Raw genomic sequence first — 27355 nt, 5'->3', positions numbered from 1 at the left:
AGCCTTTGGTGTTACTCTTATGCCATCATAGAAGAGTGTCAAATAAACATTTGCTTTCATAGTGGGAGATGCTCAATGTATTCTTTAAACCCATCAGTTCATTTTATTGATGGGAAAACACACTGTACCAGAGGAGACAAGCATAGGTGAGTTGAAAGATCACAGAATTTGGAGACATTAAGTCCCTCAACGTCAGAAGTGTAAGGATTACATAGGCTCAAAGCAGACATTTAAGAGAAAACTTCAATGGGTTGTGCAAATTTCAGCCATTTGCAAAAGTTATTGTTTGTCATTGAAAATGAGTATAACACACTGTTCTGGGATTGAATGCCCATAAATCAGGTTCCCTAGTAACTATCAACTGGTCTGTTTTGGAACCTTATCCTCTCCCTTTTTATATTAATATATACCAAAGGGCATATTTATTTTTCACTAGCATGCACTAATTACATTGAAATGTTTATACATTAAGGCTTTAAAAATACAGATTATTTACGGTGATTTTATACCAGCATTAACTTAAGTAGCACTAATCTGAAACTTGTAATTAATGTTGTATCAAAGATATATAGTCTCTTTTGATTTCAGTAGTAAGGTCTGTTGTGCAGGGAGATTTGTGGCAACAAAACTAAAAATTACCATGATGCCCAATGCTGTGTTACAACCAGCTACACTCAAAGAATGGTGTCGTATCACTTTATAGCACTGGCCAAAATGGTACGTTGTCTCTCAAGTACATGGCTTGCAAGTTTTTAAAGACAATTCCAGCCAGACCATTTTCCAGGAATGATTTCTTTAGTTGGATGGTCATTTTTAACATAGACTCTCTGTTGATTGGGCAATTACCCAAACAAACCCATCTTTCACAGATCTTGCAAAGGATGTCTTCAGAGGACCATGACTTAATTTACATAGTCCCGCAAAGATCCACCTCTGAGATGCAAATCTGAACTTGTAATTCAATCCAACACGTAACTTGTTTTCTTTTTTATGGATGTCTGGGAAGCATAGGGCCATAATCTTCATGACGGAAGCCATATTTCGTAGGTGGACTAGCCATTCATCAGCTATTGAGTAATGACAGGGTCTGGGTTGCTCTAATAATGGGAGTAGATATGTCATCATTTACACTTCGAACGTATTTCCCCATACGATCAACGCTTGAATTTCATCTCTAACTCGTTTCTTACAGTTTAATCCTGAAGAATGTGCCAAAGAACCCCGCAACACTGCAAATTCCTCAACGTGTCCCTCCACTTCCAATGATTTTATGGACCTCATCTCTGTGTTATTTGAAAATTAATCCTTTTGCATCTGTCCACCCTGACTAAGTTTTGGGGTCCCCTTACCGTCCCAAATAATCCTGAATTCAAGGTATCTAAACTCATGGAGCAGTTGTCCAGGGAAAAGAGAAGCAACAGCCCCGCCCCCAACCCTTGGGAGCAGAAAGGAAAAGAATTATCCTAAAGAATTATTTAAAAACCCAGATGCAGCCGACAGAAATAAAACCATGACTGCATAGACTGATGTCCCAGGGGTCCAAAATCTAACCCCCAATGGGCAATAATTTGTTTGCCATTAAACTAAACCAGTTTGATGAACTCAAATGCCCTCGGCTCAATAGGCAGGACTCTCCGAGGAGCCTGTGTTACTTCCCTCACTTAAGCGCAGATTTGTAATAAAAATCTTAGTGCCAGTGGCACGGTTTTTGGACATATAAGAAGCTAACCACTTGGAGAATCCTATTTGAGAGGTCAGAAAACTCCACAGTTAAAGATCGGTTTATAATTTACGAAGAAAATAGAAAGTTTTGTTTCTCTGAGTTGAAATTTGAAGAGCACGGCGGGAAATATTGTAAGTTTCTGGCATAAAGCTTTGTGCTTTCTTCATAATTTGAGACCGGCGTGAAGCCTGAGGCTTCAGGGATCATTTTGTGAGAAAAACCGGGCGATTCGATGTAGAGAATTTTGATATTTTTGGCATTTTTTGAGGTGTAACAAACACAACTCGGGATCCGAGAGGACACTCTGCGGCTGCCAGCGAGGCGGGCTGGACAGCGCACCAATCACGGCGCAGCTCCGCCCTATATAAACGGGAGGGCGCAGCGGCGCGGCCCGAGTCCCGGCCAGTGCCTCCGCTTCCGGCTCGAGTCGCTCTCCCCGCGCCCGCCTTCGACATGTCCGAGACCGCGCCCGCCGCGCCCGCCGCTCCGGCCCCCGCCGAGAAGACGCCCGTGAAGAAGAAGGCCCGCAAGTCCGCAGGCGCCGCCAAGCGCAAGGCGTCCGGGCCGCCGGTGTCCGAGCTCATCACCAAGGCCGTGGCCGCCTCCAAGGAGCGCAGCGGCGTGTCCCTGGCCGCGCTCAAGAAGGCGCTGGCGGCCGCCGGCTACGACGTGGAGAAGAACAACAGCCGCATCAAGCTGGGCCTCAAGAGCCTGGTGAGCAAGGGCACCCTGGTGCAGACCAAGGGCACCGGCGCCTCGGGCTCGTTCAAGCTCAACAAGAAGGCGGCGTCCGGGGAGGCCAAGCCCAAAGCCAAGAAGGCGGGCGCGGCCAAGCCCAAGAAGGCTGCCGGGGCGGCCAAGAAACCCAAGAAGGCGACGGGGGCCAGCACCCCCAAGAAGAGCGCCAAGAAGACCCCAAAGAAGGCGAAGAAGCCCGCGGCGGCTGCAGGAGCCAAAAAGGCAAAGAGCCCGAAAAAAGCGAAAGCAGCCAAGGCCAAGAAGGCGCCTAAGAGCCCAGCGAAGGCCAAAGCCGTGAAACCCAAGGCGGCCAAGCCAAAGACCGCCAAGCCCAAGGCAGCCAAGCCAAAGAAGGCAGCTAAGAAGAAATAAGTTTCTTTGGCCTACTGCTTAGAAGCTCAACACAACCCAAAGGCTCTTTTCAGAGCCACCCACAGACTTCAACGAAAGAGCTGTTGCACTGTGTTCCTTGGGGGGCGTGGCCGGAGGGAGGACACCACCGCGGTGGGGCGGTCCCTCCAGCACGGAGCGGCGTCTCCTGGCAAGGCTTATTTGCGTGCACGCCTTAAAAACTTGTATGTGCAGGGGTTTCAGTAAAGGTCCCGGAAGCCTATCCACGACCCAAACTCGAGCTTATTTCTCAAGTAGGTTTGTCAGTGGTGAATTACTCCCACACTGACGGGCAGGGTTGAAAGTGAGAACAGAAGTCTGGGAAGCGGTATTTCCTAGGCATTTGCTAGTACACAGTACGTACGGTGTTTCACCTCCTGACCAGCCCGGCGCAATAGAGCAGGTTGCTACTGCATGAGGCGAGCTGGGAAGGACTATGGGCTTAGGTCCAACGCCACTTACTACCCCGCCTAAAGCCTGACGCATCCTAAGCGCCGGATACCGACTGGTGCAGGCCCCAGACTCCAAGCATGAAGCCATACTAGCCAGCAGGGAGTGGTCTACACCTATAAACCGAAAGCGAGGATGTCTCCGTAAAAGTTTCAGTGACTGAAATCTACGGCGCAAGTTCTTTAACAGGCTTATTTATAGTAGCTTTAGGCAGCCTACTCTAAGCCTTCTGATTGGCTAGAAGCAAAGTAAGGAAGCAGCCAATGAAAAGCTAGACCTGCAAGTATCTTTTACATCCGCATTTGTGACGACACACTAAAATTAATCCAATCGCGGACGAAATCTTACTAACCTTATTTGAATACCGCATCTATAAATAAACGTGGCTTTGGTGCCGCCAGTTATTTTCCCGGCTCTTAGTTATAGCGTATTAACTTCACGCCGCAATGCCTGAACCCACCAAATCCGCCCCGGCCCCGAAGAAGGGCTCGAAGAAGGCGGTGACCAAGGCGCAGAAGAAGGACGGCAAGAAGCGCAAGCGCAGCCGCAAGGAGAGCTACTCGGTGTACGTGTACAAGGTGCTGAAGCAGGTGCACCCCGACACCGGCATCTCGTCCAAGGCCATGGGCATCATGAACTCGTTCGTCAACGACATCTTCGAGCGCATCGCGGGCGAGGCGTCGCGCCTGGCGCATTACAACAAGCGCTCGACCATCACGTCCCGGGAGATCCAGACGGCCGTGCGCCTGCTGCTGCCCGGGGAGCTGGCCAAGCACGCCGTGTCCGAGGGCACCAAGGCCGTCACCAAGTACACCAGCTCCAAGTAGACTCGCCAAGTAAGCGCCCCCTTACCCAACCCCAAAGGCTCTTTTCAGAGCCATGCATGTTTTCAACAAATGAGGTGTAACCCTTTCATTACGGAAGCTGTTTTCGGGGATCTGGTAATCCTAGCACGACTCAATTTTTGGTTAGGGCTGAGTAGAAAGTATTTTCAAGTTACTCTGCAAGTAACACCTACAGTATAAATTGCGTGCTCACCATAAACAACGATCCTCTACATCCATTATTCCTTCGGTTTCACCAAACTAGACCTTAATTTTAAATGGAACGCCATTGCAAGTGTACAACTCCTGGTTCCGTGGGCCGGGCTCCAAATTGATCGTCACGTTGTTGAGGCAGTTGATAAGGAGCTTACCCAGAGCACAAAGGAGCCTGCTCTGAAAACTTTGTTCTCCTCACCTTTTTTTTTCTTTTCCTTTTTAATGTATGGAGGTGATACTGAAAACAGCCGAAGGCCGTGGGAGCGTCCGGTAAATGTACGTGGGCTTTTCTGGTCGGCCGGCCTTGCAGCTGCTCCCATATCTGCTTGCTCTGAGCAGCCGGCCAGGGAGGGGGCCTCTCTGGGGGAGAAGGGTGGCAGAGTCTATACTGTATCCAAAAGTCGCAGCGGGACCGGAAGGGAACGTGTCCGGGCTCTGAGAGGCCTTCCAGTCCTGTCAGTTACTGTCGCCTCTGTCCTAGGAAGTCCTATTTCGCTTACAGTCTCTGGGAAGCATTCAGCTGTAAAGTCCTCTGGGCCACGAGACACAGGCCCACTACGCAGTCCCATCAGGTGTGTGACTGTGATGAGGCGATGGATCCCCCCGGGACCGAGGCCCCCTTCTCAGCACCCTGGCCGCTTCCCTGGCGTGCCCTTGAGGTGAGGCCGGAGTGGAGGTTGGAAGGGAAGGAAAGCCTTTCGGGCAGGCAGCGGTTTCTGTTGCACAAGCTTCGCTGGCCTGAAGGGTTTCAGCTGCTGGGGAGCGAGGAAAATGTAGACTTTCTTTATTATTCGCCAAGAAACCTGATGAGAAATCTTTCCTGGTGACGCTGACGCACCTGCCGGGTCACATCCTCAGGGTAGAAGGTGAGCTAGAAACGGGCACACACACAGACACACACACATGCACACAGACCCACACTCGCCACGGACGATGGCAAGGAAGAGGGTGCCCCGAGCCTTGGTGCTGAGCCAGGTAGATTCTGCCACCGGCAATCTGGACTACTAGCCATTGGTTTCTGGCGTCAGTATCACAGGGATTCAAACACCCAGGTTGAGAATTAATTTAGGGATTAAGCCCAAGCTGGCTTTGTGCCCCTGAGCACCTGGATAATGCAAAGGCAAATCCTCTCTGGGGGAATGAGCTTCGTTGTGGGCCTCAACAAATCCCCGCATAGGACACCTGGAAGGAAAGGAACGAGAGGCTTCGTACAGGACATTAGCACATTATTCAACAAGACACTGTGACCCAGAATAAGAGCAGGGAAATAAACAGAGTAAAAGGAAATTGACAGATACAGATTTCAAGTGGCTCACTTTAATAACTTTTAAAAGAAAAAGGGGGAGACACTTGGGTGGGTGGCTCAGTTGGTTGAGCACACAACTCTTGATTTGGGCTCAGGTCAGGATCCCAGGGTTGGTGAGATCAAGTCCCATCTGGCTGAATGTGGAGCTAGCTTGAGGTTCTCTCTCTCTCTCTCTCTCTCTCTCTCTCTTTCTCAAAATAAGTAAATTATTTATTATTTACAAAGGGGGGAAAAAGGACTATTTGAAATATGCTGAGAGCCTAAGAGAATGCAAAGAATGACCACAAAGATTTGAAAAAAAGAACCAAATACAAATTCCAGATACACACACACACACACACACACACACACACACACACAATTAATTATAAGAAAATTAACATTTAAAAAGCTTGCTTGATAGGCTAAATAGCCAATTGGACCCAGCTGAAGAATTTTCATGAACTCTGTAAGCAGGTCTTAATTATCCAAAATCCAGAGAGAGAAAAGTAAAAGTGAATTGAAGAGATCTGGAATTAGTAGCAAAATTGTCTGAAATACATCTAATCTTGGTACCAGAAGGAACCATCAGAGAGAATGATGCTGATGTGAGCTTTCAAAGATCATGGCTGAGGGTGTTTTAGAGTTAATGGATTACTCGTGTAATTAAAAATAAATAAAATAGAGTGAAAACTGATATAAAAAAGGGGGGGTCACTGCATCACACTGTGACCTAAGCCCCATAAACTCTCACAAGAGATAGAAAGCTGATTACAACAAGGTTGTGTCTTCGACCTGTTCTGACAGGTGCCATCAGACTGAAATACTGTTATAAATACTTGGGGGGGAGGGGAGGATAATTGAGAAGTTATTTACATGCACTCTATACCTATCTGATTACTAAACTTTGTAATTCTAATCGATATTTAATGGACTGTCTTGCTTTTCAGTGCATATAATACTATAATTAGGAAATTTAAAAAATTAATATTCTTTCCAATAACTATTTATGTCAATTACATTATCATATTATTGTATCAGGTAAAATCAAACTGGATGCCATATAGGTATGCTCTCAGTCATCGTGGTCTTTTTCCTCTTTTTCATCAAAGTGGCTTTGGTAGCTCATAACTTATAAAAATTTGTTTCCCTGCTCATTGTTCACGTGTGCATGTGAGTGTGTGTGTGTGTGTGTGTGTGTGTGTGTGTGTCTGTGTCTGTGTGTGTGTGTGTAATCTGTATGTGTTGCTTAGTTTACTTCTAAATTTATTTTAAGTCTTTTTTTTAGGAATGATATATGAATTTTTGCCATTTGATGAGCTCATGTTCTTTTTCTCCTTTATCCTGCCACAGTGAATATATGTAGATTTCCTAATGTTAATCTATACTTGCATCCCCAGCCCAAATCTTACATGGTCATGTTATATTATTATCTTAAATATCAGCTGCATACATTTTAATATTTTAGAGTGTTTTTTTTTTCCCCCTACTCGAGTCACACTCTCTTTTGGGTTTAGCCATATCAGATTTTGTCATTAAGATTATGGTAACTCTCCTCTATTATCTACTGCTGTGTAACAAACTACCCAAAACTCAACAGCTCAATCCATGAACATTTCTTCCCTCAATTTGTTTCTGGGGATCAGGAATCCACAAGTGACTTAGCTGGGTGGTTCTGCCCAGGGTCCCTGGTGGGGCTGAAGTTGAGATGTACACACAGGCTGCAGTCCCCTGAGGGCTTGACCACAGCTGGAAGATTCCTTATTTCTTACCAGAGTTGGCTGGCTGCCCTCCTGCACGAGTTCCTGTTGGCTGTTGGCAGGAGAACCACAGTAACACCTCAGTTCCCTGCCAGGAACCCTCAGGAGGGTAAATCTCTTCAAAATGTGGTAGCATTTCTCTTGCAGAAAGAGAAGTCAGGCAGAGAACATACCCTTGAAGTCTCTGTGACCTAGTTTTGAATGTCACATGCTGTCACTTCTGCCACTTTCTATTAATTAGGAGCAAGTCACTTTAAATGTGGCATGTAATTCGAAGGGGAACTGGGTTCCAGCTCACCTTTCCAGGTAAGGATGTGAACATATTGTGAAATTTTCACATCATTTTTTAATGCTTTAATTACTCGATTATAAAAAATATTTGTTATTTAAGGAGTAGTCAGAAATCATCTAGACCTAATTCCTTTAGGTCGTTAAGAATTCCAGGAGTTAGACTAAAATTGACCACAATCCACAAAGACAAAAGCCAATGAAACTCCTCATGATGTCCTGATGGACTTCTCCCTGAGATTGTAAGGACCGAACAGTTGTCTCTGTAGTCAAATAAACCAGCACGTTGCCGGTATATAGAGAAAATGTTGAATGAATTGAATGAATTCAACAGAGAAATCGTAAACAGCCACCTGTACAACATATCTCTGCTTCATGATGGTTGTAGGAATATCCAACAAAACTAGTAGGTTTGGAAAAGGGAAATTAAAAGGGAAAACAAATGCAATAAAAAGATAAAACCCCAAGCAGAGAGCTAGCCTCTTCTCTGCTGTCCTATCACTCCCTTTCAGTGTATTCAATAAACTTCTAACTCCTTGGGGGGGGGGGGGGGGGGGAAGGTAAAATCTGAAAAATACTTTGGCCTATGCAAATATAACAAATTAATGATATAAAAATCAATGACATAAAAAATAAAAATTAATAAAATTTAAAGTGGGACAAGAAGTAAAAGCTCAATTAGTTGATTTGAGAGGTGGAATTTGAACTGATGATTGAGTCATCCTTAAAAGTAAACTACAATGTTTCAAGTGTAAGGTAACAGATTAAGAGGTAGAAGAAAGACATACAAGAAGAAACTAAAGACCGGGCGCCTGGGTGGCGCAGTCGGTTAAGCGTCCGACTTCAGTCAGGTCACGATCTCGCGGTCTGTGAGTTTGAGCCCCGTGTCAGGCTCTGGGCTGATGGCTTGGAGCCTGTTTCCGATTCTGTGTCTCTCTCTCTCTGCCCCTCCCCCGTTCATGCTCTGTCTCTCTCTGTCCCCCCCCCCCCCCAAAAAAAGAAACTAAAGAGATTAATTTAGTCATGAAGGCTTATAAGGAGATCCATGACATGTGTCAAAATTCTTACTAGATTGTAGCATGGCGACAGTTCAGAGTATTATTACAAATCAGCTCATTCAAGAGATAGTCAATTGAACATCTTTGAGTCAGACACAGGCATGGGCACTGGAAATACAAAAAGAGGTGAGGGTGTCCTTGACCTTCTGGAGCTCTCAGCTTAGTAGACCATCAGTGAAACTTATAGCTACATCTTCAATTTTTTTTTTTTTTTTTTATTGTTATCACTCACTAAGACCTAAAAAAAGTGTTTACCACTCTTTGGAAATCCACTGGCAGGGGAATAGACTTGGGCTCCCATGGAAACTACAAAGCTCCTTAAGACAAAATGTTCATCCCAATATTTGAGTACTAAACAGAATCTAGTAATACTAATATCATTGTGACACAGTGCAAAGTTCAGGTTCACTCCAATAAGCGTCCCCTCACGTCTGACACCAAGTGCAAAGATGAAGGGTCTCCAAAACCATCCTTGGATTTGATCATTCACTAGAATTATACCACAGAATCCACTAAAAGTTGTTACACCCAAGGTTGGGGGTTATTTATTACATCAAAAGGATACAGATTACACATAAGCCAAGGTGAAAGGCGCATGGAGCACAGGCTTCCCAACTCAGAGCTTCTGGTAGGTCCTTTCCCAGTGGAGGCCGGGGGAGGGTTTATGTCTCCCTGCCGCACAACAATATTGGCACAACACACAGACATTGCCAACCTAGGGGATTTGTCATATGAACATGGTTAACTGTCCACGTGGCTGAACTTTAGTCAGCAGGCCCTCTGGAGGTAGTCCACATGCCACATGACCCAAAGCCCCCAACATAAGTGACATTATTACCCTATCCTGTGCAGCCCAGGGCTTCTAGGTAAACAAAGATCATCTTATCATGCAGGACATTCCATGAGCCTAGAGATCCCCTCCCAGCAAAGGGCAAAGGCCACATGTCTCTTTGGATAAAATTGGTTCTTCACCATACACATCGTCATAAGAAAAACCATAGATTTACCGTTTTGATTAGATGGCTATGATTGACCATAACTTGAATTTTCCAACTATTTTCTTTTTTGATGGTTCTGTCAATGGTTTGGGTTTATTTAGATCAACTGTGGACCCAAAAGTTATAAGGAGATTTCTAATTGAAGATAATGTTTTTGTATTTTATTCAGATGAACAACTTCAGCAGTCTCCTCCTTGACTTATACTCCCACTGCCCTCCACACCTTGGCGGCAGCAAAGAAGACTTAGGAGAGGTGGCGATCACGCTGGGGAAAGTTCAGAGTTCTTAACCTTCATTTTGGTGGCGTGGGCACACAGCGCTACATAGAAGGAAACGCTCCCTTTGCTTTACATGGACAGCGGCACTTGACTGACCTTTCCTTTCACCAACCATGAAATTGCTACCGTGGAAAGGGAACAGGAATTGTAGAAAAGTGAAGGACTAACGTTTTCGAATTTTGTCTAAAAGTTTAACCGTGAATGTTAAGCTGCATTTCATAAATACAAAACAATAAAAGTATCACAGCCAAATGGTGGCTATTTTTTAGGAATAGGGAGAAGAAGGAAGGTGAGAGGGACTGAGAAAAAGAATGGAAGAAGCAAATGGCTACTGCGAAAGGGAGCGCCAGAGCCTGAAGACCAAGGGGAAGGCACAGAGGAAGATAGTAGGAGAAAGCAGAGAGGGAAAAGAGGGAGATGAAGAGCTAGACCTTGTTATGGGTTTGACACTTCAGCTGGGAATAGCACATTTTACATACCTCAAATATGCCCCACATTTCTTGGGTTTGGGGGTGAGTGGATGGTTACAATGTTACCACATCTGGGAGACACTCTCTGACCAGCAAATGCACATGGTGCCCTTCAATCCAGCTCTTAACTTGTTCTGTTCATTCTTCTTCATTACCCTTAGCATAACTGACATGAATTTGCATATTGTTGGTTTCCTCTTCCCATTCTCCAGGCTCTAAGGTCCATTGGGCAGAGTTAGTTCTTTTTGCTGCTGACTCCCCAATGCCTAAGGCTGTTCCAGACACACAGTAGGCTCTCAATTAGGATTTACAGCAATCATAACGAGTTAAAGTACACATATAACAACAGGGACAGGGGCCAGAGGTGAGTTGTTGCAATGGCTCAAAAGAATGAGAGACAGCATTCCTGAGTCTCACTTTCCACATCTACACAACAAAAATAATAGTATACTACTTCTTAGAGCTATTTTAAGGATTAAGTAAGATAATTCATGCAAAGCTCTTAAATCAATCTTGAAATAATTTTGTAAGTGCTTAGCCAATGTTAACAAGTATTAGATTTCTTTAGTCATTGAATTAAAATGAAATCAGAGGGGCCAATTCTCTTCAGGTCAGAAACTAAAAGAAGAAAATGCAAGCCTTTGAACTGCTTGAATTCCACCTGTGGAAGGATAACTGGAGGATTTGGAACAAAGATCTTATTGTCCAGGTTTCTCTTTACTGGTTTGAGTCATTATGTGTTCATGCTAAAAATGACTAAAGTGTAGGTAATATTGGAGCAGAGATTCATTATACAAGTACATGTAAAAAACAGAACAAAACAAAACAAAAAAACATCTTTCTTGTGCATCAAATAGTAAGGCTGATGGCAAAATGGCACCTAACAAACCCTTTTTATTTCTTCAGTTGGGGAGAGATATGAATGCAGAGAAGAAATGAATGCAAACAGTAACTGAAAAGTGAATCAGCCATAGAATTATGAAGTATGAAAAGTGATCTGCCTGAGAAGGATTGATTAGTATGAATATTCTGCCCGAATTTAACCCATCCTGGTTTGGTGTTCACGGATTCATTAGAAGGAGAGCCTTAGCGAAGAAGAAGAAACTAAACAGTGTTCTAGCATTTTTGTTTTATTTGTTGTTTTAATTATGAAAATAGAATTTACTGCTGTTACAGGCCTACAGAGAATCATTATTTACCATGGACTATGTTTGCTGGAGAAGTCTAAATGAGGAGGGCAAAAAGTCTGTAAATGAGATGTTAGGACCAATAAAATTTGTGGAGAAATGGAATTCCACATTCCTTGTTGACCCAAATCATTCCCCGAGATCTCTCCTTTTTAGACACACATTTATTTTTCACTTTATCTTCTGGCATCGAAGTCTGAGCGGGAAAAGCCTGAGCACTGTTTTGGCTCTGGTAACGATCTTGAAGGTAAGCAGCTTGGGTTAGCTCAGCTGACATTTGAGGTGTCACTTCCAGCACCTGAATTAAGGGAAACACAATACTTCGAAGCAGTCTCAAAATTCAGCGTGTACCAAAACTACCTGGAACATTTTTAAAACATAGATTACTGCCCTCCCCCCCCTCCCCCCCAGCTTCTGATTCACCAGATCTGTAGCAGGATCCGGTTATTTGCCGGTTGTATTATCCAGGTGATGCTGATGCAGGAAGGCCAGGGAATCACACCGTGCTTTCAACCAGAAGAAAGGATTTTCTTGAATTACGAATGCCAAACAGCAACACAAACCCGTCACATTCAGGTCTAAACTGGAACTGGAAAGTCCTAAAAATTCGCAGCGACGGTCCTGCATCCTCCACGTCCACACAGGCATGGAAATGACCCTGTGGCCCGGCAGGCCCCGCCTCCGCACAGCCAGTCTCATAGCCACGCCCCCACGGCGGCTCTCTCATTGGCCCGTCCTGCGACGCCCCCACACGCCGGCTTTCTCATTGGTCTGTCCTGCCGCGCCCCCCACGCTGGTTCCCTCAGTGGGCCTTCCTGCAACGCCCGTCCATGACGCCCCCTGATTGGGCCGTTTCCGCGGCACGCGTCCCGCCCCCAGCGAGCCTCACGTTGCGCCTGCGCCACGTTTCGTTTTTCGGGCTCCGCGGTGGGGTCGTTCGTTTTCTCGGTTGGTGGCGTCGCCGCCGGCAGGCTGTTTCCCGTTTCGTCCCTTTCTGCTGCGCAAACCGTGGCGATCCGGCCTCGCCTCGCGGCCGCTGGACGTTCGCAACAATCCAGCGGGCCGTCCGCAGATGAGAGCGCGGAACCGAGCGGTGCGCGGACCGAGCCGCGGGGCAGCAGCTTCCCTGGTCGGCCTCCTCTCCGGCGGTTTCCGAGCTGGCCCGGCCTCGCTGCCCAGTGGCCGAGGAGACCCTCGCAGTGGCCGCGCAGGACGCCCGGCTTGCACAGCCCGTTTACCGTCCTCGTAATTGTAGGGGATTTCGTGTGAGCACTGCGTGTGCCTATGTCTGTGTATGTGGGTAATTTTATTTCCTACTCGGATAACCATGCTTTTTAATTTCATATTCGTGTGCACGCAGGTCTAAATCCTTTAGGCACGGTCGGCAGAGCCCAGGCCCCACAGTACTTTCAATGACTCATGAAAATTTTGTCATTTTCTCTGAAATCAGAAGATAAATATTAACTGTGAAGTTGACCAAAAGGCTCTAGTATGTAATGTTAATATATTTACGTTTGTGTAATTTTAATAACATTATTAATTTTATTATTTTAATGGAGGGAGAGGCCCAGGAAGGCAAAAGTCCCTAGGGCCCACAAAAACCAGTGAAACTGCGAGCAGATAGCACACAATCCTTCTCATCTATCTTTGTTTATTTAATTTTTTTTTTTTCAAACACCCAGATACATTTCTGAGTACTTTCCAGATGTTAACTCAGGTGTTCCTCATAATACACACGTGAACTATTGTTATTCTAATTACCCCCATATATATTGAGTCACCTTAAGCTTAAAATTATTTTTACCCAATGTCCTACCATTAGTAAATGGCAGAGGGGATTCTTATTCTAACCCAGGCAGTTTAGGTCCAGGGTCCCTGCTCTTACCCCCTAGAGTAAAGACATCATCTCTTGGCAACCATATGCCAAGAGTAACAACAGGTTAATTCGAGTTAATTCGAGTAACAACAGGTAAAACAACAGGTAAAATTTACACCAAATTCTAGCCAGGCTCCTCTGAGCCTTCTTCTCAACTTGACTTATAAAAGCTTGGACAAGCATTAAAATCCTTTTAACAGATCAAAGCTATATCCCAAAGATAACCCTAGCCCTTCTTAAAGTGCATGCCCTAAATCAAGACCCATCATTCTCTATTTTTCCTTTTCTCTTCCTTTCTTTCTTAGAATCATCTTCAATGTTTTAGTTCATGAACGTGTGTTTTACAATGTTACCAAAAATCCAGCGACGTTTTGTGGCATAACATTAAATTTTTAGTTTATTCTGGAATTTATGAACATTTAAAAGCAATTTTTTTTTTAACGTTTACTTATTTTTGGGACAGAGACAGAGCATGAATGGGGGAGGGGCAGAGAGAGAGAGGGAGACACAGAATCAGAAGCAGGCTCCAGGCTCTGAGCCATCAGCCCAGAGCCAGACGCGGGGCTCGAACTCACAGACCGTGAGATCGTGACCTGAAGTCGGATGCTTAACCGACTGAGCCACCCAGGCGCCCCTGGAATTTATGAACATTTTAGCATGGTGTCATCACAAAACAAACACAGTGAAGTGTAGGTCTAACTCTTTAAAGTCAATCTTGTTTTACATCCTTCGATGACATTTTATAGTTTATTCATATAGATTCGAATTTTTTTTTCTTGGACTTAGAATCCTTAGAATCTAAAGTACTGTTGTGAATAACGTCTGGTTATTAATTTCAGTTCCAGCCGAGGCATTGCTAATGTATACAAAGGTCATGAATTTTGTGTGCCGATCACGTGTCCACTAACCCTGTTGAGCTCTCTCAGATCTGTTTGTAGAGTCTCGCAGATTTCTTAAATGACATCATTTTCGAACAATAAAGATAAGAGCTTTTTCTTACTGAATTTTTATCTATACTTATTCGTCCTCCCCTGGTCTCACAGTGCTGGCCAGGCCTTTAGCACCATGTTGAATGGGAATCGTGTCACCGAGCTCTTGTCTGTTTTTTGGTTTTTTTCTTTTTACTTCCTAGAAATTCTTCTAAAAGTGTACCGTTATATGTCATGCTCACTGTAGCTACTCTTTATAAAATAAGTAGCTACTCCCTCTTGTTCTAGTTTGCTGAAAATGTTTATGATGAAAGAATGTTGGGGCGCCTGGGTGGCTCAGTCGGTTAAGCATCCGACTCGGGTTCGGCTCAGGTCATGAGCCCACAGCTTCATGAGCTTGAGCCCCACATCGGGCTCGGTGCACCTGCTTGGATTCCCCCACCCTCACCCCGCTTTCTGACCCTCCCCCACTTCGTGCTGTCTCTGTCTCAAAATAAACTAAAAAAAAAAAAAAAAAAAAAAAAACCAGTGTTATATCCTAGCAAATATTTTCTCAGTGTCTGTAGAGATGACCATACAGTTTTAACACTAGTAATATCTCACACTGGCAGATTTAGGATGTTCAACTTCTGTTCTTGGAATAAATCCTGCACAAAATGCTATTATTTGTTAAATAACATGGCTTCTTCGTTTCCATTTTCTTGCTTTTTAAATAGAGCTTTTCTTAAAGTAAGTGTTCACAAGTAAGACAAAGCCATAATTTTCTCTCTTTTTGAATTGTTCCTGTTCAGTTTTCATAATAGATTATAGACTTTCAAAAGAAAACACATAAGAGAGATCTATTTTTCTACTGAAACAGCTTTTGTAAAGTAGGGATTATCAATTCCTGTAATTTCACTTAAACCTGTATAACCCAGCTATCCTGAGTACCATTTGGGATGAAGGGCATAGAAGAGATTTTTTTTTAAACTGCCCTTCCTGTTCCCTTATAATCATAACTTGCTTATTCATCTTGTTTATTGCTTAATGTTTGTTCTTGAAAGACATTCTTTTCTGTTACATTTCCTTTCTTTATCTCCCTTCCTTCATTCCCCCCTCCCTCCTTCCTCTCTCTCTCCTTTCTTTCTTTCTTTTCTTTCTTTCTGTCTTTTCTTTCTTTCTTTCTTTTTCTTTCTTTCTTCCTTTCTGTCTTTCAACTTATTCAAAGCATTCTCATGGTTCTTAACAACTCCCTTTTGGTAGCAACGTTCCCTTCTTAATCCCATAACTACCTCTCAACCACCACCCCCACCCTCACGTGCACACACACTTTTTTTTCCTAATTAGTTTTGCTAGAGGCTTGTCTATTATTAGGTTTTTCAAAGAATAAGCTTTTGGTTTACGGATCATCTCCATTTTTTCTATTAATTTTTCTTCTTTTTAAATTTTGAAATTGACATATTAACAATAATATGTCAATGCAAAACTCCATGGAGTTTATAAATAAACAATTAGATCTAATAAGAGTTCAACAGGGCATAAGAGCACCACGTAAAAATTCATGGCCTTTCTCCACATGAGCAATGACCTATCTGGAAATAAAATAGAAAACAAAGACCTCATTCCTACCAGTACAACAGATCCTAGGGATTCTAAGCCCAATTCTCAATTTACTATCATTTTTATTCTAGCTTTTTTGGTTGAATACCTAGGTTATGTATTTTCAGTGTTTCTTGTTCCTCAACATGTGCATTTAACAGTATGTATTTTCCTTTTAGTACCATTACAAATACACCCTACATTTTTCATATGTATTATTCATATTTAGCTCAAAACGTTCCATAGCTTCCTTTCTAATATCCAGCCTAATCCATGTGCTTAAAAGTATGCTTTTAGTTTCCAAGCACTTGAGAAGATTGCTTCATTGTTACCATCTATTTTTTTAACATAGTGATTTGCCAAGTCTGTACATTATACTGTGTTGACCACAAGTGTCGCTACCGTCTGTCACCACACAACGCTATTACATTATACTTCCATTGACTACATTCCCTATGGCGTACCTGTCATGCCCCTGACGTATTTATTGCGCAACTGGAAGCTTGTTCCTCCTACTCTCCTTCACCCATTTTGCCCATCCCCTCACCCTTCTCCCCCTGGCAACCATCAGTTTGTTCTCTGTATTTATGGGCCTATTCCTGCTTTTTTGTCTGTTTTGTTGTTTAGATTCACCTATAAGTGAAATCGTACTGCATTTGTCTTTCTCTGTCTGATTCATTTCACTTAGCATAATACTCTCGAGGCCCATCCATCCATCGTGTTGTCACAAATGGCAAGATCTCATTCTTTTTTATGGCTGAGTGATATTCCATGATGGACTGGACATACTCCACACAGATAGACACACTCCACATCTTTATCCATTCATCACTGACGGACACTTACGATGCTTCCGTATCTTGGATATTGTAAATAATACTAAAAGGAACATAGGGGGGATATATATCTTTTCTAATCAGTGTTTTTGTTTTCTGGGATAAATACCCAGTAGTGAAATTACTCTACTCTCTGGTATTTCCATTTTTAAGTTTTTGAGGAAACTCCACGCTGTTTTTCACAGTGTCTGTACCAATTTGCATTCCCGCCAACAAAACATGAGGGTTCATTTTTCTCCACATCTTCAGCCCTAGTTATTTCCTTTTTTCTTTTTTTCTTTTTTTTCCATTCTAATGGGTGTAAGGCAATATCTCATTCTGGTTTTGATTTGCATTTCCCTGATGATAAGTGATTTGAGCATCTTTTCATGTATCTGTTGGCCATGTGTATGTCTTCATTGGAAAATGTCTATACACATCACCTACCCATTTTAAAATCTTGTTATTCTTGATGTTGAGTTGTATAAGTTCTTCGTCTATGATTTGGATATTAACACGTTATTGGAAATATCATTTGCAAATATCTTCTCCCATTCAGGAGGTTGCCTTTTCATTTTGTTGTTGGTTACCTTCTCTGTGAAAAGCCTTTGATATAGGTGTAGTCCCAATAGTTTATTTTTGCTTTTGTTTCCCTGGCCTGCAGAGAAATGCTAGAAAAAGGTTGCTAAGGCAAACAGAGATTGTTAAAGAGATTATTGCCTGTGTTTTCTTCTAAGAGTTTTATAGTTTCAGGTCTCACATTTAGGTCTATAATCCATTTTGAGTTTATTTTTGTATATGATGTAGGAAAGCAGTCCAGTTTCATTATTTTGCACATAGCTGTCCAGTTTTCCCAACACCCTTTATTGAAGAGTCTTTTCCCCATTGTGTATGCCTGCCTTCTTTGGCATAGATTAATTGACCATAACAGTTGGCTTATTTCTGAGCTCTCTATCCAGTCCATTGATCTATCTGCCCATTTTTGTGCCATTACCATATTGTTTTGATTATTATAGCTTTGTAGTGTATCTTGAAATCTGGGATTATGACACTTTCAACTTTGTTCCTCTTTCTGAAGATTGCTTTGGCTACTTGAGGTCTTTGGTGGTTTCATACAGATTTTAAGATTATCCCAGTTCTGTGGAAAATACTGTTAGTACTTTGTCAAGAATTGCAGTGACTCTGTAGATTACTTTGAGTAGTATGGACATTTTAACAATATTAATTCCTCCAATTCATGAGCACGTAATTTATGAAATGTATTTCCACTGTATGTGTTATCTTCAATTTCTTCATCAATGTTTATAGTTTTCAGAGTACAAATTCTTCACCTCCTTGGTTAAGTGTATTCATAGTAATTTCTATTACGTACTTTCTTTAATGATATCCATTCTAATCCACGTGTTTAGAAGTGCGCTTTTAGTTTCTAAGAATATGAGAAGATTGTTTCAGTCTTACTATTCCTAAAAAAAAAAAAAATTATTTCTATCGCTCCATAGTTAGATTATGATAAAATAGTGCAATATATACGAAACTGTTTTCTTTATATGTATGTATTTATATGTATTCTGAAGCCAGTGTTGAAAATTTGAAATTATTAAATGGGTCCTTTGAAAAATTCAGAAATACTCTACGTGTTAAGTGAAGGAATCACAGATAAATGAAGTTTGTTCATTGTGTTGTTCAATCTTCTATAACCATAAGCATTTTCCTTCGTTGTTATATGAATTTCTAAGAGTACAGTATTGAAGGCTTGCCCTACACTTGTAAACCTGAAATTCTCCTAAAACTTCTGGAAGTTACTGCCATACACAGTTAGTGGCTATGCGGTCAGGTACATCAAGGCCCTAAATGTTACATCTTATCAGTGGATTTTTATTTTATCATTATGAACTATAGATCCTTTTCATTTGTAAAAGTTCAATTTCATTAATTTTTTCATAGGTCTGGGTTTGATTGTCCCTTGCTCCTAGAGTGTATTATTTCATTTTTATTTCTTTAAATGTTCAGTAAATATTTTATAGTCTGTATCTGATAACTTTAATATCTGAGATTCTTTGTGTGAGGAAGAGGTGGGGATTGAAGGCTAAAAGCCTGACTCTTCAAAGTGTCTGTTCTCCTCCTAGGTTAGGTCACATTTATGATGAGTTTATATTTGAACATCCCAAATTCCTAGGAGCACCTGGCACATAATATGTTCTCAATAAATACTAGGAAATAAGTAAGTAATTTATGTGTATCTAGAGAACTTGGATCCAAGATGCTTCCCTCCTAAAGGGGTGTGAGTTTGTCTGCGTGAGGCACGAGGGGACGCACAAGCTCGTGCCACACATTAATGTCAGGAAGCTTTCACGGAAACTCTCTAAGTTGGTCTATGGTGAAATACTTGTAGCAAATTTCCTCTACCCTCCTCCACAGAGCCCTGCAGAGACCAACAGGTTTCTTGTTAGGGATCTTTGCTAGATTTTTTTTCCCCTACAAGCCTTTGTTTTCTCGAAGAGCCCTGGCTTTTTGCTCCAAGTCTCTAGTTCAGTTTAAAGGCTGAGCATCCTCTTGTCCCCAACAGGCCAACATTGATTGACAAAGCGTAGAATCCTGATAATGGTATTTGCCCCTAGGAACCAAATCTGGTGGGTTTAGCAGGCTGGCTTCAGCTCCGAGGTGTTTATTGTTCTGGGAGATTTAGGGAGTTTTCCTTGGTTTCTTGTGATTTGGCCATAATGTGCGAGAGTGTTTTTGTAGTTTATCTAGTCCTTAGCTATTTTGCTTCAGGACAGCTTTCCAGAATATCTTGTTTTCCACATTGGATCTAAAAGTCCTTATAGTGCATACCTCTCTACCCCCACAAATACTTTGAGCTTTGAAATGTGTTTAATATTAATATTACCATACTTGCTGCCTCTTGGTAACGTTTACCCGTCATTCTTATTTTATTATTATTATTATATAAATCCAGTAATGGTTTCTTTTCAGACTCAAATAAGAGGAGCACTTTCTAATCCACATTTTGTATTACACACATTTTTTGGGGGGGTTGTAAAAAACATGGTAAATATCATAAAAAGATAAAATAGGGGCGCCTGGGAGGTGCAGTCGGTTAGGCGTCCGACTTCAACCAGGTCACGATCTCGCGGTCCGGGAGTTCGAGCCCCGCGTGGGGCTCTGGGCTGATGGCTCAGAGCCTGGAGCCTGTTTCCGATTCTGTGTCTCCCTCTCTCTCTGCCCCTCCCCCGTTCATGCTCTGTCTCTCTCTGTCCCAAAAATAAATAAAACGTTGAAAAAAAAATGTTTTTTAATAAAAATAAAAAAATATAAAATATTGAACATGTTCCAGAACTCTAACATAATGCTTTTCTGGGAGAGGCAAATGAAAGCTTACAAAAAAACTTCCATGAGACCACAATCATATAGCAAAACAACTAAAAAATATTACATGTAAGTTAGTATCTACCATTATTTTGGAGTTACATTTTATGTAAATTTAAAAAAAAAAATCTCTATTCTTAGATCCGGAGAGAATTTTGATGGGGAATAAGCCCACCAGAGGAATTCACTGATTTGAAAGCATACTTGTCAATTTTGCTTCTTTTTTTTAAGGTTTATTTCTTTTTGAGAGACAGATAAGGAGGCGCAGGGAGAGAGGGAGACACAGAATCCAAGTAGGCTCCAGGCTCCTAGCTGTCGGCACAGAGCCCAGCATGGACTCAAACTCAACAACTGTGAGATCATGACCTGAGCTGAAATCGTACACTTAACCACAACTCTACCCGCCGGGTTGTCCACTGCTGATTGGCTTGACTCCATTGTATGATACTGGGTGGTCTATGGACAAACCATCCCTTGTGGATCAAATGTTTTATGGTCTGCTGCTTATTTTTAGTCAGGCCTTTTGTCAAATTCCTGAGGGAAACCTGAATGGGAGTAGGTGGCGACTGTTACATTCTTAAGAAGCACCTTATGGCCTAGGCTGTTTGCTGTTTGCATACATCCCCAAATATGTGTTTTCCCCCCACCCAGGGACCTCAGGTCCCTCTCTGCCTAGTTTACCCCATCTTTCCCAATCCTACAAGGTCTTGTGTTTCCAGGCAATGTGTCAAAAAGTGGTCACAAATTATTTGCAAAAAGAGAGGCCCTTTTCAGAGTGAAATCTCATGGGGAGGAAGAAATTTGAGTAAAGTCAGAGAAATCACCATGCCTCAAGTGATTGCGCATAGACTTAACTCTATTGTTGGCTCTCAATCCGTAGCTTTCAAATTTACCCATAATGAAGATATACAAAATTCTCAACTAGTAAATTAATAAAGAGGTCGCAGTGGCAAAGCTAATAGAGACGAACAAATAAAACCAAAGGCAACACGAATATACACCAATAACTAAGTGATCATAGACAAAGAATTGAAAAGGGCAACTTGTTTAACATGGAGAAGAAAAGACATTCCAATAAAATCTGCCCCTTTATGTTCTTTGTTTTCTTGGGCCACTCACCCCGCCACATGCGCAAAGACACATACCTGCAACCATACGGACAGCACCCTAGATTGTGCTTCCCAAACTATAGCGTTCACCCAGATTACCTGGGGATCTTGTCAAGATTCAGTCTGATGTGTAGCTCTGGGGTGGGGCTTACAATCCTATTTGTAACCAGCTCCTTTATGACATCCTGCTGGTGGTCCAGTGGCTATAATGTGAGTGGTCAGCCCTCGGTCAGGGGTGGGTTGGAGGTGATTAAATAAATTGGGGACCAAGGGTCAATGGGAAATGAGACCATTCCTCCAGGATGCGGGCCAGCAAAAGAAAGTGGTGATATATTTGTCTATGATGAAGAAGATTCAAGGGGCACCTGGGTGGCTCAGTCAGTTGAGCATCTCGCTCTTGATTTGGGCTCAGGTTATGATTTCAAGATCCTGGAATTGAGCCCCTAGTCCAGCCCTGCGGTCAGGCCCCAAGATGAGTTTGGAGCCTACTTGGGATTCTCTCTCTCTCTCCCCTTGTAGATTTGTGCTTTAAAAGAAAAGAAAGAAAATTCGAGAATCTCTCAGAGGAAGTGTTGTGTAAAAAAGGTAACCTTGAATCCATCTGCGCAATGGTAATGATAGCAACAAAGCATGTTTAAAATTTTGCAGCTCTGAGGATAATCCAGTGTTCATGAACTAACTTCAGGAGCTGAAAACGAAATAGCCAGATACCTAACTGATTAGAAAAATGAGGTAAACTTGTTTTTTACCTGTACAAAATCTGAATCTCTGCTACTTTAGATATTCATCTTAAAAGGCTTAGGATACTTTGTGACCTAGATGGCTGATTTGTGCACGACAGCAACTATGTTTCTTTACCCTCTGGTTTCTGGGAGGGATAAGCAAGACATCTGAAGCGGGTGGGGGAGAGCGGGGAATGGGAGTATATTCTTATTCCTCTTGGCTCCCTTCCTACAAAACTGGGCAGAAACTGCCTTTGTCTACCGACAGCCACAGCTCCTGTCCGACAGCCGTCTCCTATGCTCACTGCTCTCTTCAAACCCTGCTCTTCTCCTGCCTCTTCTGAACTAGGAATAACAGCCCAGCGTCCTTCACCATTCTTTGTTGATATCCCTTAACCTTGCTCACAACTTTGGAAACAGTCCCTCTATTGTTTAACTGTCCTAAATGATCCAATGGCAGGCAGCTGAGAGTCTGTTCAGGGACTCGCTGCCCATGTGTGGAGTGTGGGTATCTAATAGCCTCCAGTGATGAGCTTCATCAGGGTCCAGTTCAGCGATCCATCTTAGGTCACACTGGTCTTAGGGCAGGTGCTCAGTCACTGAGCAAGGCAGCTGTCAACGGCCTGGTCATTTGACCCAATCAGGAATTTCTGTGATAGACAGTGTGCCCAGAGTTCCCCATTGGGCTGGCAGCGTCTTCACCTCTCTCTCACTGGTCTAGAACCCGGATTTAAATGCAAAGGTACGCCTTTTCCAGGAACCGTACAGGGGGGTTGCAAATCGGAGACGTGCCTTCGACCTGACTACTGTCTCTTTGGCAATTCAAAACACAAGGGAGAGCTTCTACTTTCTAAAATTAATCACCAAAGTAATCTGGATGTTCATAAAGTAGTCTGAACTTGTTATCAAATAGGTTGAGAAGCCTGCCTGAATGGGGGAAACTGCTCTCAGGAATACGTCCAATGGGACCGTAGAGCTGGAGCCAATCATGTGCAGGCAGGTCACACGACGAGTCAGCGAATCACAGGCCGCGAAACGCATTCCTCATTTGCATACCGCTGACTACAAATAGGCGGGATCCTGGCGCGGACTCCATTTTCTCTTCACTCGGAAGAAAGCGGAGTTGAGATGCCTGAGCCCGCGAAGTCCGCTCCCGCCCCGAAGAAGGGCTCGAAGAAGGCGGTGACCAAGGCGCAGAAGAAGGACGGCAAGAAGCGCAAGCGCAGCCGCAAGGAGAGCTACTCGGTGTACGTGTACAAGGTGCTGAAGCAGGTGCACCCCGACACCGGCATCTCGTCCAAGGCCATGGGCATCATGAACTCGTTCGTCAACGACATCTTCGAGCGCATCGCGGGCGAGGCGTCGCGCCTGGCGCATTACAACAAGCGCTCGACCATCACGTCCCGGGAGATCCAGACGGCCGTGCGCCTGCTGCTGCCCGGGGAGCTGGCCAAGCACGCCGTGTCCGAGGGCACCAAGGCCGTCACCAAGTACACCAGCTCCAAGTGAGTGCTGGGAGGCACGATCCAACCCAAAGGCTCTTTTCAGAGCCACAGATTTTCACCACCGGAGCTGTGCGCTGACACGCGCTGGGGTCTTTTTGGGCATTCAGGTTATTGGGAACACACGGTACACCGTGACATGTTGTCGGCTTTGGGTGGGAGATTTCGTCGTGGCCTGTAAAGACGTCCTCACCGGCGAAAACCCCGCGGGCAGAACAGCTAGCGCTCCCTCCCTGGGCCGTTGCAGCTCCAGATCGCTTTCCTTAAAAGACGCACAGGCGCGGTGGCTACTGGCGCCGCGTCTCGAAACAGACCCTGGTGTCCACTTTACGGCAAGTATCACCCTACGGGTGTAAGCAGCCACAATGACATTTGAAAAGCCCGCCATCTAGAGGCGGGACTTCCTCTCCCGGTGCCGCGGGGACCACAGCCCAGGTTCTTTGTGTGGGTCGGGCCCTCCCTCGCACTGCCCTTCCCCCACCCGTTTGCTCAAGGCTCCCAGGGTCCTGCTTAGGCGTGTACCACGGGCCTTTAAAATGTGTGCCTTCACCGGCTGCCGCCCTCCAGTGAGGACACGACGGTTCTTACCAGTTTTTGATCGTGCTTTACCTCTTTCTTAAGTTGCCCTCAAAAGGCTCTCGTCATTAACATTTGATGTTTACACTGTAATGTGACAATACATTCCTCTCCCACTCCCATCCGTGACTCCCAGGTGACCGCCAAAAACAATTCTGGATATTCAAGCGCCAGAGTCTCCTTACTGGTGCAGCCCCAGAATATGAAGTTGGCACAGCAGCCCCCAGTCCCTCCTCTGTCACTTGTCAGTTTACCCCTAAACGGCCCACCTGTTCTGTCTCCAGCTCTGGTCCCCAGCTCAGCTGAGCAAATGGGCGATCCGGGAGAACACGGGGACCCAGGGGAGGTCAGAGGGTGGAGAGCAGGAAACGTGGACTCAGGATATGCGTTTTACTGACCTGATGCTGGACACCAGGACCCGGAGGGCTAGGGGTTGTGATCACGTGATGCCAAAGAGCCTAAACCCAGAAAATTAAAAGCAGAATCTGTCTCCCCTCACTCAGCAGACATTGTGACCTGAGGCTTCTTTCTGGGGAGTTAGCTGAGAAAGGTTGGGCTGGCGGCACCTTACTTATGAATGGAAATAAAACTGTACTCAAGAATCGCTACCTCTATCCTCCAGAAATTTCTAGCCAGCCTTCCCAGCCAGTCTATCTGATCTCTGTTCTCTCACAGAGGCAACATAAACACGCCAAAAAAGAAAAGGAAAAAAAAAAAGAAAAAAGAAAACAAAACAAAACAAGTAATTGTTTTCATTGCCAAGTTATAACTGCATTTCAACTTTTTGTGATCACCTTGATTTCAGTTTGAGGTAATATTAAACTCCTCTGTCCATAGTGAGTCTCCTTTTCATTCCAGGGGAGTGGTTTTGTGAGAAAGCATACGTGACCATGTATTCTTTTCCGTGCCTTTCCATGATCCCCGTGCTGGCTGCACGACATCAGACATCAAGGCCTGTAACCGGCCACTCACCGAACACTCAAAGCAAACCTCAGTGGATGCTTTTCCTCCCGTTTTTTAGTTCTCTGCTTCTCCCCACCCCTTTTCTTGCTTTTTCACACTTTTTGGAATGCCCCCTGACCTCTCCAGCCTCCAGGCCTTTGCAACTGTTCTCTTCCTGAAATGTCCCTGATTCCACTTTTCTCCCCAACACACACAGTTTTGTAATCAACAACTCTCCCTTCGGCTCGCTCAAAATGTTGTTGAGGAAGCTTCTGAACTGCCCTGTTAAAGACTCTCACAGCTGCACAGAACTGGCCATATTCTCAGCCCCAAATTCCTCATTACTGACTGGCTGGGACCCTCAGGACTAGTGTGGTTGAATCAGGGCCTGCTCCCTAAGACCAGCCAGAAATGTTCCCTTCCCTGGAGCACAAGCAAGGAGGGAGGGGGGGACCTGAACAAACCCAAGGCCGGATTAGAAGGAGGGGAAGTGGCACCGACTGCCTCATACAGACGCCTTCTAGGCAGAAACAAGGAACATCCATTTGTCTCATTGGCATTCAAGTGCCAAGCACTGAATTATGCACCCAAGATACAGAGCAGCGCTGCTAACCTTGAGTGTGCTTCAAAGTCACCTGGAGGCTTGTTAGAGGACAGATTGCTGGCCCCACTCCCAGAGCTTCTGTCGTCTCCTTAGCTCTGAGGGATATCTGGGAACTTGGCTTTCGAGCAAGTTCCCACAGATATAAAGACTGCTTCTAGCTGCTCTGCTCTGAGCACATCTGATACATGGAGAGCAAGCTGACCAAAGCCCCTTCCTGCGTGGAGGTTTCCGGTGGTTAAGATGAGGTTATGCTAGATGAGGACAGAAAAATCAGGAAGCAGTTGAAGGGATTTCTTTCCGTATTTTGTCAAATGGTGATCGATTTCCTCTGTGTGGGGCGTTAAGCGACAGCAGTAGGCATGACAGACGAGAGACTGCTCTGTGGGGCTGAGATCCTAGCCGGAGAGGAGAGAGAATCAACACACTGATTCCTCAATTCGATCATTCCAACTAGGAGTTCTCACTGCTATGAAACTATGGGAAATAAACCAGGCGCCGTGATACTGACCAGGTGAGGGAACCAAGGAACCACGGGATACGACTCGACTCACAGGCCAAGAGACTGTTGCTACAACAAAGCTCTAAGGCAGGGAGAAGTCGCTGCTCAAAAATACAAGTTCTGTGTGCTGGGAGAGAAATAAACAAATATGAGGTGTTCGGGGAAGACACTGAGGGTTAAAGGGGGGCCTGAACATGTTGGACCTTAAGCGCCAGGAAGGCACCCAGACTTTTATTGTGTCATGAGAATCTATTAGAATTTTAAAGCACGCAGGCTGCTGTGTGGGAAGTGGGATTTGTGGGATTCAAGGTAGAAAGAAGCAAAGACAGAATTGAAGAAAGAAAGCAAGAGGTAGACATGGGAGGAGAAACTCAAAAGAGTTCATTTATGAACTGAGTTTCATGGGTGAGGAAACGTTGCTGACATTTACTGAGTACTTTCCATGTGTTTAAGACACTCTACCAGAGGCGCCTGGGTGGCTCAGTCAGTTAATGGTCGGACTTTCGATTTCAGCTCAATTCATGATCCAGGGGTTCATGAGTTTGAGTCCTCCATTGGGCTCTGAGCTGACAGCATGGAGCCTGCTTGGGATTCTCTCTCTCCCTCCCTCTCTCTGCACTCCTCCCTTTCTCTAAATAAATAAAAATTAGAAAAAAACAACAAAAAACCTGTGCTAAACTTAGTTTTTTAACATCTCAACATCCACATTATCTAGACATAACAATTCTCTCCTTCTAATCGACTGGGGACAAGCAAGGTGTGCGGCTGGGGTTGGAACCAGAATTTGTGCCCCCAGCCTGTATGCTTATCCACCACTTGCAGTGCTGCTCCAATTCTTGCATAATGACCAAGAATTCTAGGAGAGGATGAGGTTTCAGAGACCGGGACATGGCAATGTTTAAATCCCCTAAAGCATTCCACGGAAGGTAGCAAGTGAGTAGTTGTACATGTGAATCTGGGAACCAGAGCAAAGTGGGGACCGAACATAGAAATTGTGACAAGAGTTTGGAAATAGAAATGTTATTGTTGTTGGCATGCAACGGAATTGGAATTTTCCCATGGGTAAAGAAGAAAGGAAAGAAAAGAAGATGGCCAAAGATTCTAAACGGTGAGGACAAAAACCAGGAGATTAGAGTCACAGAAGTCAGGAAAACAGTGTTTCAGGAAGGAGG

The 27355-nt window shown here is 44.1% G+C and overlaps 3 protein-coding genes and 1 long non-coding RNA gene across 6 annotated transcripts in view; 3 read left to right on the top strand and 1 right to left on the bottom strand.

Moving 5' to 3' along the window:
- Window positions 1-2101: 2101 nt before the first annotated feature.
- Window positions 2102-2897, top strand: H1-4 (H1.4 linker histone, cluster member). The gene has a single exon (XM_003985718.5). It carries the CDS (start codon window positions 2177-2179, stop codon window positions 2831-2833), a length of 657 nt encoding a protein of 218 aa, XP_003985767.1. The 5' UTR covers window positions 2102-2176; the 3' UTR covers window positions 2834-2897.
- Window positions 2898-3466: 569 nt separating this feature from the next.
- The window catches only part of LOC123378934 (histone H2B type 1-M), a 37689-nt gene continuing 13800 nt past the window's right edge, over window positions 3467-27355 (top strand). The window contains exons 1-2 of one of the 3 annotated variants that reach the window (XM_045058517.1): window positions 3472-4137; window positions 9900-10260. In XM_045058517.1, coding sequence (XP_044914452.1) covers window positions 3748-4128 — 381 coding nt within the window. In that variant the 5' untranslated portion in view covers window positions 3472-3747 and the 3' untranslated portion in view covers window positions 4129-4137; window positions 9900-10260. Of the gene's footprint in view, window positions 5001-9899; window positions 10261-27355 lie in introns of those variants that run through there. The other 2 variants (XR_006598593.1, XM_045058518.1) reach the window with 2 other exon arrangements.
- Window positions 11812-13100, bottom strand: LOC123385658. The gene is made up of 2 exons (XR_006598595.1): window positions 12089-13100; window positions 11812-11963 (listed from the first exon to the last, which is right to left on the bottom strand). It is a non-coding gene; the product is annotated as an uncharacterized LOC123385658 (long non-coding RNA).
- Window positions 23163-23615, top strand: LOC123385656 (histone H2B type 1-C/E/F/G/I). Its single transcript, XM_045058521.1, has one exon. The coding sequence runs from the start codon at window positions 23189-23191 to the stop codon at window positions 23567-23569; it is 381 nt and encodes a 126-aa protein (XP_044914456.1). The 5' UTR covers window positions 23163-23188; the 3' UTR covers window positions 23570-23615.

This window comes from Felis catus, chromosome B2, assembly GCF_018350175.1.
Source record: "Felis catus isolate Fca126 chromosome B2, F.catus_Fca126_mat1.0, whole genome shotgun sequence".
NCBI classification, from domain to species: Eukaryota; Metazoa; Chordata; class Mammalia; order Carnivora; family Felidae; genus Felis; species Felis catus.
The sequence above is the reverse complement of the archived record's forward strand: the minus strand, read 5'-3'. Positions and strand labels throughout refer to the sequence as shown.

Excerpts from the sequence above, each read along its gene's own strand:
- H1-4 (XM_003985718.5), top strand. The coding sequence starts at position 2,177 with ATGTCCGAGACCGCGCCCGCCGCGCCCGCCGCTCCGGCCCCCGCCGAG.
- LOC123385656 (XM_045058521.1), top strand. The coding sequence starts at position 23,189 with ATGCCTGAGCCCGCGAAGTCCGCTCCCGCCCCGAAGAAGGGCTCGAAG.